Raw genomic sequence first — 12,661 nt, forward strand, 5'->3', positions numbered from 1 at the left:
TTTACTCATCTTTTTTAATAAATCAAGAAAAAAATGTTATTTTCTTTCAATATTCATTATCATTAAATATCCATACTTCACAATCATCAATTGCTTTGTTAATAGGATTTTAATTATCACTAATAAGAATTGAAGTAAAATAAATTTCTAATAAATAATATCTTTAAGAAGTGTGCAAAATTAATGTTGAATTAGTAAAAGGGAAGGGAGGAAGTATAATTTTTTGTGTATATATAATCCAAATAAGAAAGTAATCTTAATACATATAAGTTGAACAAGTGCAATTCTTTTTTACTGGTCTGTATACATACATCTTTTCGTTCGCATGTTTGATCGGGAAAGATAGAACGTAAGTAGATCTTTTAACCTTAATGAGTTGAGAACGATTTAATTAACAATAATTTTGATTAACAGAAATATCGAATTATGAAAGAAAAAAAAGAGTTGATAAGGCAAAGGAAGAAGCTCTTTTCATAACACACATTGCTACTAAATACTAGCTTGAAACAAGCAGCTAGAAGTACAAAAGCTACATTTAAAATTAAAATACCTAATAAAGCTCGCAAAATAAAGATATTCTGCTCCACTCGGATATATTTTTTTCTTTTTTTCTTTGAGATCATAATTCATCTAAAAGATTCCTACAAGTGAATAATATAAATATCAAAATATTAAAAGGAAAAAAAAAAGAGCAGGTAGATTTTGATAGTGCAAAAAGAGAAGATCTTCTTCACGTCTTTCTAGCTTGATTCTCTCTTAGACTGCAACACCTGAAGATATTTTTATACATAAATTATTAATTGAGGTAAAAGATAATATATGTATATATTATTTTAAAATTAATTAAGAGGGAAAAAGTGAGTTTTGATTAATTACCCAAAAATGGAGAATCAATGATAACTAATATGAAGACTTGTTACCAGCTATGTCCCTAGGTGCATTGCATCTGAAACACTCCATTCTACTGGCAAAGTTGTGTTCATTACACCCTAACCTGTTCATAATAATAATAAAAAAATAAGTAAAGATTCAAATAATTAATAATACATGCACGACAATTTTTCATACTTTTTTTTTCTGAAAAAAAAAAACACAAAGTTGATAGCCTAATTAAATCATTCTTGCTTATGCTGGGTGTTATACAAACCAGACAGAAACTACTTTACTTAAAGTTGGTAACTAAACAATAACCACCTTTTAGGTGTTACTTTTTGACTCAAGAAAGAGAAGTTGAAGTAAATAAATATAGATATAAAAAAAATTATGTGTATACGCAACTTTATCGTTGTGCATCGGCAGAGCCACCTTAGAAAAAGGTAGTCTGGTACACATCCTTAAAAATTATATAATTTATAAAGATAAAATATTGATTTTGTACATACCTAACATAATTGGAAAAACAAATTTGCTCAGCCTTCATCGTTCAAACTCTTGGCTCCGCCAATGAAAGTAAATAGGTTATTTTCCGCAGATGTCCAACTCAAGCAAGTTATATTTATTTGTTTTTGAGTTATAACTTAATTTATATAAATTGATAATATAATAAGTTGATTTAATATACATTATTATTTCATCTAAAGATAATCTAATTTAATTGCCAATATAATAAGTTGGTGTAATAATCTAAAATATAAATAAACAATCTATTATAACAAGTTAAATTATACGGTTTATAACTTAGGCACCAAGGTACATAGCGAAATCAAGTACCTGGTGCAAATCCAGTCACCAGACTTCCATCCAGAGCGGCTTCCGCCACTTGCACCTCCGAAGGCGAAGCCTCTCGGGCGCGATGACATCATGTGGTCGGCGTCAAAGCTGGCACTACCACCACCACAACCGCCAGAGGATTCATCCTTAAAAGCACCACACTTGAAGCAGCTAGAGCGGCTTGCAAAGTTGTGTGCACCGCAATTCCCAACATTGCAGTACCAGTCACCGGGCCTTACATCAGGCCCGGTACTGAAACCGAAAGGGGAGGAGCTTCCTCCTCCTCTTCCGCCAAAACAACTTCCAAATTCATGAGCACCACCGTGTCTTGGCTCACCACATCTCTGGCATGAGTCTCTCCTTTGAAAGTTCAAGTGTTGGCATGACCTGCAATTCCAGTCTCCTGGTCTGCTCATTTTTTTTTCCTATAATAAAAAAAAGAAAGAAATTTCAAAAAAAAAAAATTTGAGAAAGCTAGTCACATTATACTCGGCTACTCGCCAATTTAAAAATTTAAATTTGATGAGTTCAATATATATTCAGAAGTTAAAATTTTAATAATTTTCATATATTTATATTTTGTGATAAAAAAAATATTGAATTCACTTGAACACAATAGAACGACACTGCATGGCATAAAAAATAATTAAAATATAATTACTCAAAAATTCATTTTTTTAATTTGAAAAACAATTGCCAATATTGTTAAAGGAAAACGGAATTAAAGGAAATAGCTGTTTCCATTTTTTTGTATTTTTGTGTTTTTAAAGAAAATTTTCAAACGACAATTGCTCGGTCAAATTACGTTTGTAAGCAAAAAAAAGTTGTCCTGAATATTTTAACCAAAGATATATAGAACAATTTTTTTAGGCAAAATGTCAGGTTTGCCTTTACCACACTACTAAAAAATTAGTATTTTTTCACTGAATTTTCTGCCGAAAAATGCTCAATGGTTATTCTTACTGATATTTTGATTGAATCAGTGAGAAAAGAAAAAAAAAATATTTCATATGGAAAAAATAGAAATTTTTTTGCTATTTTAATAAGAATCTGTTTAGTTTTTCAATGAGCTGATTTAAAAAAATGAGTAGAAAATCATATTTTATAGCATAGAAATAGATAAGTGATGAATATTTGAAGAACAGGAAATGAGTTGCATGAATAATAATGCTCTGACCTTGGATTGAAAGAAATATAAATTAAAATAAATAGAACAAACAATAACTTTAGATAACTTTGTTTAGCTAGCTGTTGTTTGCAGGAGTACTAGAGGAGAGATATTGAACTTGTGGATTTTTGGTGTTGTTTGCAGAGCTATATATATACTGAAAAATTTCCTCGAAATTCGTGAAGGATAAAGGGCAACGGTGGATGTTCTTTTTCTAATTTATATTGATTAATTAAATAAATTATACTTTCACTTAGCCTCCCTCTAAACAGTAGAATCCCATGCATTCTAAAAAAGAAATTAGTGGAGTTGTAAAAAGAAAGAAAAGCTATATTTCCCAAAAAAAAAGAAAATTAAAAGAAATTAACGTTGGATTCTAAAGATAATGGACATATTTGTCTATTTTGATAAAGTTCTCATCTTTTAAGGCTTCAAGATATAGGAAAATGGATATATGTACGTGGAAGCCATGAAACCGATATATACCAAACAAAGTCCATCATAAAATTCCATTTATACCCTTCTTAAAAATATTCCCATCATATTTTGATAATAATCGATATGAATTATGGTGTGATGATTGAAATTTCTTTATCTTTAATTAGAGTCACGAATTTGAATGAAATTTTTTTTTGTTGAGAGCATGACTTCTAAAAATAAGCCTCGTAATGCACGAATTTAAATTTAATCCTGCCTTAATACAGATGCCGGCGACTGTGGAACCAAAAACAAAGGTCTTGTGTTATCATTTAGTTCACTAACAAGTTATACTAAAACTGAATCATACGGATTGTAATACATAAATTAATTTATTAAATTATTCAGTATTTATACCTTCTTCTTCTTTTTTTAATCTGTCATCCACCCATTTTTATTTTCGTGAAAAGAAAATTGTAAAATCTACTTCTTGCATCCCTAAGGTGAACATTACAAAATTATTTTATTCGTAACTCTTTGATATTGTTCAATGAATAGCAACTGTGTGCCAAAATTAATTATAAGTTTTGTGAGTTTATATGGTGACAAACTAATAATCATGTGCCTCATTTTTTGACCAAATTCGAATTTAGTTGAGGTCCAAAGGACAAATCTATCTTCTCAAAAGTTTAGAGTAAGATTTGTGTATATATTATCCTTTTTATTCGTTAAAATTACATTGAAATTATTTTTTCTTTTAAAAAAAAGTGTCTTAATGTTATTGCACTACACTAAATAAAAGATTTTGCAATAATAACTATTTAGTAGCAATAATACAATTTCTATTATGTTATATTTAGCGACAATAATAAATATGAATATTTATAACCAATACTCTATAAAAAAAATTATTAAAGACTATCGCGACTCTGAATATAATAACATTAACTTAATTATTATTTAATATTTTTATAAAAATAAATATTAAAATTACTAAAAAGATCTATTATCACTAAATATCAAAGCGTCTCTTTTAGTAATACCAAAAATGGTATGATTGATTCACAACATACAACTCACTAAAACAAAAATTAGTAAAGTGAAAGGAATTGATGATATGATCTGTTTAATGCATGCATGAGCTAGAATCCTTTGAAGCATTAAAAAAACCTTTGACTAAATCATTTTAGGGCCCTTAATTTGCTTGCGTGGCCGACATCATGGGTCCACGTGGCAAAAATTTGCTTGCATGGCAGCTGATGATTGGAGAAAAATGGACATGAGGTAAATAGGTTTCGACTTGGAGCCAGACAAAATGAATATTCGTTCTATTTAAATTGACCCCCACAAGTTATATTTCTTATCTCAAAATTCACCTGCAGAGCAGGGGGTCATGTCTCCCTTTCAAAAGAAATAAAAAATGGTCATTCCTTTAATAATTTTTGAATATTCCAATTTTGTACTTGAAGGTCAAAGTTGCATAAGTAAGTCAAAAGGATACTCATTGAACACATTTTTCTTTATATCAAACCGAGGTAAGGGTAATTTAGTCATTTTATAAATTATATACTAAATTACTTTAATATTTAGTTCCAAATATCTACTTCTATATATATATATATAATGTGAGTTCTATCTTGAATCATTGAAGAAATATAACAATCCCAGGGTGGGGTGGGGTGGGGTGGGTGTGTGTTAAAATAACTACTCTCTCTGATTCATTTTACTTTGTAGCTTGTTTGTGTTTTGCATCTTCCTTAAGAAAAAATACTGACTAAAAAATTATTGATTATATTATCTTTATTTATTTTTTATTTTGATTTGATACTACTTTTCTTTCTCAATATTATTCTCAGTTCACATTTATCAAAGTAAGGATAAAGGTGAAAAACTAATTAATTTTATATTTTTGATATTTCAAAATAACAAGTATTTTGAATTAGTAATCATGATAGGTAAAATAGATTGGAGGAGTATCACATTATCTCTAAATAGGCAGAAATTAATATGCTTCTAGCATAGTCGCAAGAAATGAAATGGTTTAGTACTATATATATTGTAAGTTCATATGATATTTACATTTTCTTTTTTTACTTGGGTTTGATGTACTTGAGTCGATGATTTCTCAAAAATAATCTTTCAACCTCCATGATATTGTAATAAGATTTATGTACACTTTATCCCTCTCCAAATCCTTCTTAATGGAATTTCACTAAATATGTTGTTATTGCTATCACAAATAATAATTACATCACGAGGTTATGACATATTTTATTTTTGAAATTTCAAATCTCACATATAAAAATGCTTTTATATATATATATATATATTCTATGTATTATACCCTAAAGCAATGTGAAAAAATTATTTTCACCGATAATGTATATGACTTAAACTTTACAGATTATGATGAACTTAAGTTAAACACTATCAACGTTTTCTTTTTACACTATCAATGCCTTTAATATGCGATCATGAGTACGTTAGTTGTCATTTTCAATATGTTATTAATTAGCAAATATTTATGGAGCTTAGGTTTATATATTGATAGTGTGAAAATTATTCATACAATCAGGTCACTTAGAAAGATAAATACAAATAATTTATTTTATAACATTGATTGATAACTTAAAATAAATGGTAAGCAACATGTTATATTAGGTTTAGTTACATTAATTGTGTAAAAAATATTTAGTAGTTATTCTCTTAGATATTTTAATTAAATCGATGAGAAAAGAAAAAATGATAATATTTTAATTTTATATTAAAAAAATTAGAAAGTGAAATTCTTTCAGCGAGAATTCATTTTTTAACATACATTTTTTCAGTGAGCTGGTTAGAGATAAAAAAAAAAATTAAAAGCCTTGTAAAAGATTTGATTGTGTAAATGTTTCACACAGTTAAAATGCATATCCCTTGGTAAAAATAAAAATAAAAAGATCATAAATTCAGCATAAATAATTAAACTATATAATTTATTAGGAAAAAGAAAAAGAAAAAAGATGAAGAATACATTGGGGGAGGGGGAATTAATGATGTGCACTCGTGTGTGTGTCAGATTTCGTAAAATGGACGTATTTGAAGCTGAAATGGAAGCCCAAACTTAAAGTTGCATGGCTACAACATCAATGTAAGTACGTTACCTATCTTTTTCTTCTTTATTTATTTTAAAAAATAACAACTTCATATATCAATGTGAGATATAGATAATACAAATAAAATAAAGGGAATATTATGATATGAGGTTCAGGGAGGCAAAGGGAGGATTCACGGTATAGAGAGGTTTACGTAAATAACTTTTATTCAAATTATATAAATATATCGTAAGTTATTAACATTTTGTCTTTTAATACAGCTTTTTATATATATACAATCGCACTTTTCTTTTCTTTTATTTTCCATTCCAAAGTGAACAATCAAAATGCAAACTGCAAAGGGTGGATTCACAGTATAAAGAAGTTGATATGAAATTATTAATTTTTATTCAAATTTTATATACATATTAAAGAATTTATTTAAATATCTTTAAATATTTAATTAGAAATTCAGTTATTATTATTATATATTAACTTAAAATAGTTATAAAAATCCATCTTTGGAAGGTGGATGAAAATTTCAATCAATCAGAAATTCAGAATGGTAAAAAATCTAAGGCTTTTTTTTTTATCTTCAATTAGATATTCCAACTTAATGAAGATTCTGGTATGTAGATGACGGTTAACTTTTTATTGAATCTATCAGCATAATTTTAAATTAATCAGGCTAATAAATATCAAATACTATTATATTGATAGATTGTAGTTTACTCGTTAATGAGTTTAATATAAATCGAATTAGTAAATTTTGAATATAGGAGTGTGGATGAATTTTAAAATGGAATAAGAAAGTAAAAATGTTAGACGATTTTCGATAAAGATAGTCGAAGTTGATGATGGCATAGGTAGTCTTCGAGGTCCAATTTGACCATCTTTTCTTTTTTAGTGTATCTAATACTCTCTCTATCTTTTCTTTTTCTTCCATTCCCTTCCCTTTTTTGCTGTCATTTTGTTTTTCTTTTTCTCTTTCTCTTTCTCTTCTTTTAGGTGTAAAAGGCAAGAACCACCAAGCACACCATTCTCCAAGAAATTAATGGAAACACTCACAAGAGTAAAAAAAGAAGCACCACAAAAACATCATTTTTCAAATGAACAATTGCTAAGAAATATCTATTTTATCTTTATATTATTACATATAAGTATTATTCATTTTTTGATATTTAGATAATTTATAATACTAATAATTACAAAGTAATAATTGATTTTAAAGGGAAAATGAAAAGAAATAAAAAATTAATTTATTTTATTTTAATTTTATAAATTTAATAAATATTTTGGGACGAATACTTTTAATGATATTGAACACTAATATTGAGGCGGAGGAAGTACTACTAAACACTGTTCCTATAGATAGCACTTGTAAAAATATATTTTCACATGATATACTCATTTTCAAACTACTAGCTTCAAAATAATATTTTTGACATATAGACCATCAACTTATATTTAGAATTTTCGTGCTCTGACTGCATATCAAAGTTTCATAAACACAATCAATTAGTATTAAAAGTATGTAGTAGAAACCCCAATTAGAAGCGCCTAAAGAATTTTAGTAGCTCAGTTATTACTTATCTGAACTTTTACGCTATTGATGTGAGTCTAATTTTTTATTTTATAATTCCGACCATCCTCATTTCCTCTTTCCCTACGCCCAATGTATTTTGGTGTTTTTTAAAAAGTAGGAGCACTTCTTCGTACGAATTTTAATTAGTAAGGCCAACTGAATATATATCCAATGATTATAAAAGAATTACTATATTTTTCATAAGACATTTGATATTCATTTTGAGACCCGTTTAACTTAAATATGCTCCAAGTCTTATTTTACTTGGACTTTTGTCAAGATAATATAACCAAATACGAAAATAAAGAATAAAGAGATTAAATATCATCATCATCATAATGATAATAATAATAATTTAAGTACCCCTCCTCCCAAGCTCAACAAAGGAACCACCCACCATTTTCTTGGGGAGTGGTAAAGAGATCTGTAGCAAACTGTGAAAAAGCAAAAAGAAAGGAAGAATGATTCGATTCTCTTTGGGAAATGCAAATGCTTCCCATTTCCTTCATGCAATGACTATAACGTACACATTAATGCTACTTTTCTCTCCTCCCATTGGGAATTCATGAATGAATGAATATTTCCTCCTAAAGTGATGTTACATAGGCTTTTGACAAAGCACCAACCCTACAATACTCCAACAATTGATTCTTCTATTTACAAAAATATATTGCAAAAACTGAATAAGATCATGAGGAATGAAGATGCATTATTGAATACAGACTAAAAAAAAAATATGACAAATAAATTGAAATAAAATGAGTAACAAACTATAAGTGACTAAATTTCTAAGCGATTATATCTTGTATTCTTTTTTCTATGTTAGAAATTGTACAATTTTTGTATTTGTTGGGCAGCTCGTGTGTTGGGCCTGAATGATTGGAAGAAGAACTCGTTCTCTCTAAGGCCCAAAAGACCAATAATTTGAATTTGCCTCGAGCTCAATCTTTATTCATTGGTCAAATCCATCGGTAGCCATTGAAAGATGACATCAACTTTCATTTAAACACTTCAAGTACTCTTTATTTATTGGTCAAATACCAATAGTAGGGCTCTGCTATGTCAGTTTAACACTTTTTGCTGACCTGGGATATTGTGTGTGTTGCACTAACTTTGAGTGTGTGAAAAACTTAAATTTTATTATTTTTTTCATCTAACTAAAAAAAAATGAAAATATTTAAAAATATACTCCCATCTTCTTCTTTTCTAACAAAAATCGGTGAGCTACATCACCACTAGGGGTGTACATGGACCGGATTGGTTCGGATTTTTTACAAATCAAACCAAACCATTTGTGTCGGGTTATTAAATCTATAAATCAAACCAAACCAATAAAAGTTGGGTTTTTCGATATCAATTTTTCTCGGGTTTTTCGGGTTTTTTCGAGTTTTTTCGGTTTTTTCATAGTTCTAATAAAAAGCATAGAGCAGTGCTTCTTAAAAAGAGTTCTAGTACAAAATATCAACATATAAGATGGAGGCAGAACACTGTTTGAAGTTTTAACTTTGTAATATAACTTTATAAGATGGGCTTTTTTTGTATATTATTTAGATGGGCTTCTCAAATCCAAATCTAAATGTAAGGAAAGAAAACAAACAACAACAACAACAACCCAGTGAAATCCCACAAGGAAAGAAAACAAAAATTATGAAATTTTTTTTAAAAATATTTATAAATTACATTTTAATAAATATTTTTATGTGTAACATAATTTAAAAGTAGTATATCGATAATCAGGTCGGTTTGGGTTCGGTTTGACTTTTTTTAGTTAAAACCAAACCAACCCTATAATGGTCGGGTTTTTTTTCCAAACACCAAACCAAGTCAAACCAAACCACTAGTCGAGTTTTTTTTTGGTTTGATGCGGTTTATCGATTTGTCCTGTACAGCCCTAATCACCACCAATCAGCCAAAACAAAATTTGACAACCTCTCCATTAATCATCACTTAGAAACACCAAATTTTATAATCCAAACAACTCACCTCAACATGAAAAACTCATTTCATAAAGAAGTATAAATCTTTAACATAAAAAGTTGACAAAATTATTAGAATAAAAAAATTGATGTTTTAATCTAATAAAATTGGATAAAATAGAGCCTTTGACACTATCAAAGAATGAATTCGCCATCTTTCTTCTTCTGTACATCTTTTTCTCATTCCTACTTTAAATTTATATTTTTTTCTTACAAATCTATTTTTTTTGTTATTGTTTCTGATCTTTCCATTTCCTCGTCTCTTTTCTTTACAATTTCAAACTTTATCCACCATCAACAACTTTTTTCTCCATATATATGCCAACATTAATTTGAAAAAGGAGATGGGGAAAGGGTTGTGTGTGTTGAAAAGAAAAAAGATAGGGAGGAGAGAGGTGGGGGCAATTCAACAAAGACGAAGATGGATATGGGGGTGTTACAGTGGGGAATGACATCGACACCTTTAGTGGTGGTTAGAGAGGAGGAGATGTGGAGATGGTGAGCAAAAATAAAAAGTGGTTGCTGCAAGTTTTTTTTTTTAATTATTGAAATGTAATATTTTTTTAAAGTAATTAATTAAATAGGTTTTATAACTCACAATATTTTTTAATAATTATTTTAGATATATATGCCACGTGTCATCATTTTATTCATCAATTTGACACGTCATCGGCGAGTGTGTTACGCTCTCCTTAATGTTTTTGTTGATTATCAAAAAAATGTTGAAATGACATAATGGTACTCTACTATAAGTGTTTAAAATGAACAAATCTAGTTGAGGTGTCTAAGTGAAAGTTGGTGCCAACTTTAGAGGGGCACCGATGGGTTTGGTCTTATTCATTTAAATACTTTCCTAGGATACATAGACCAAAATCTTGTGCAGAGTGACTTCTCCCTCTTCTTTACTATGGAATCGATTTTGAATTCCAATTTCAACAGCCTCCTTAAAGTAGAGAGTATCACAGAACCCTCAATTTACGAAGAATGAGAGTATGAGATGGTCTAAACAAAGACTCAGTGAAAACGTCAACCAAATGAGAAGAAGAGGAAAAAAATCAAGAGAAATCAGCCTTGAGAGAATTGATGTTGATCAAAGTGGTTGGACGTCTTCATCCATTCATGAAAGAAGGGATTTCAATCAATATGGTGTAAGACCCCGAAAGTTGAAAGGTCGAATGAAAGGAAAATTTCAGGAGAATTTGGACCGACCCGGGTCAACGAGTCAGTCTACGACTCATAGAGACTATTACGATTCGTAAATATGAATCGTAGAAGTGGGGTTAGGGTGGGAAAATTGGCCAAGATAGGAAGGTAAGTTGATGAGTCAAATGACAACTCGTAGAGCAAATGACGACTCATTTAATTATAGGGTCTGATGACCTGCAGATGCCTACCCTCAGAACCCACTCTATGACTCAACAGGATGAGTCGTAGAGGAGTTGACGACTCGTTAGTCGTACAAAAACTTCAGAGGCCCCAGAAAATCAGAGTTTTGATGACCTGCCGGAAGAGTCGTCTTGAGGACTCATCACTTTTCCTATGACTCGTAGAGTACCTTTCATAGGTTCTTCCGACTCGGATTAATGAGGAATAGTTTGGTCTTTTCCCCTATGTTTTATCTATGTATGTGGACGTTTTTGGGACTAGATTCAGTATGTAATTTTCCTAAATACTCCTAAGTCTATTTTTTTCCCTCATTAAATCTAAGATCACTTTTAAGACTTCTCTCCCAAGGTTCCTCAAGAGATATTCATCTTCCTCAAATTTTGGCTAGGGTTTCTTCAAGAACAAGTCTCCTTTCTCAATTTCAAGTTCAAATTCATTCAAGGTACGTGGGGATTAATCCACGAGCCCTTCCACCCATAGAGTCCCAATGTTCTTTTCCAAGTGTTTTTCTGATTTTCAAATCAATAGCCCTAATTTCAATAATTATGCATTGGGTTTCCCAACTTATGATGAATCTTATGATATTTGCGTAAATTACTTATCGATTGATATTATTTTCATGAATTATGTATGGGTTGATATGAGTAGATGATCATGCATGTTTTCAATCCAATTTTTAAGGTTTTCAATCAAATTGATTATGTATTCAAGTTTTATCCTAAGATTCAAGTATGAACTATGATTACGGATTTCAATTATGATCAAGATATGAATTTCACTCAAATTATGAAAAGGTGACTTAGGATCCTTAATTGGTGACCCTGGGAACCTCATGATAAGAATTATGCAAGAATGATTTGTAATGTTGAAAGGCTATTACTCACATTGTAACTATGCTATGAAAGTGAGCTACTCTATGAAGTATGGAACTTATGAACAAGTTTATGATTATATGATAAGTATGATTACTATGTTATGTATTCTGTGGGATTTGACTTAGCACCGAATAATGACTTGAGGTGGGGGCTCGACCTACGGGGTCCTTATATAAAGTCTCTTGTATCCTAACTACGTGCCACCATAGGATTTGTCTTTTTGGCCTAGCTAGTAGATCCACATATAGCGTATGTACATGACCCGCCTAGCGGGGTAAAGTTTACCTTAGGAAGTATATTCTCCTTTCTTCCGTTATATGGGGAGACATCGGGATTTCATGTTATAGCTCCATGGTCTTATGGTTCTATCATACATATGTATACTCTCTTTTATGTACCTTTATGATCTCAATTATATCTCTTAACGCTTTGATCAAATCATGTTTTCTCATGACTTTACTTATCCTCTT

At 29.7% G+C, this 12,661-nt stretch overlaps 1 protein-coding gene across 1 annotated transcript; it reads right to left on the reverse strand.

Moving 5' to 3' along the window:
• Positions 1-468: 468 nt before the first annotated feature.
• LOC129888377 (transcription initiation factor TFIID subunit 15-like) lies at positions 469-3,010 on the reverse strand. The gene is made up of 4 exons (XM_055963362.1): positions 2,888-3,010; positions 1,711-2,135; positions 877-994; positions 469-770 (listed from the first exon to the last, which is right to left on the reverse strand). The coding sequence occupies exons 2-3, from the start codon at positions 2,124-2,126 to the stop codon at positions 901-903; spliced, it is 510 nt and encodes a 169-aa protein (XP_055819337.1). The 5' UTR covers positions 2,127-2,135; positions 2,888-3,010; the 3' UTR covers positions 469-770; positions 877-900.
• Positions 3,011-12,661: the final 9,651 nt, after the last annotated feature.

Source organism: Solanum dulcamara, chromosome 5, assembly GCF_947179165.1.
Source record: "Solanum dulcamara chromosome 5, daSolDulc1.2, whole genome shotgun sequence".
Lineage (NCBI taxonomy): Eukaryota > Viridiplantae > Streptophyta > Magnoliopsida > Solanales > Solanaceae > Solanum > Solanum dulcamara.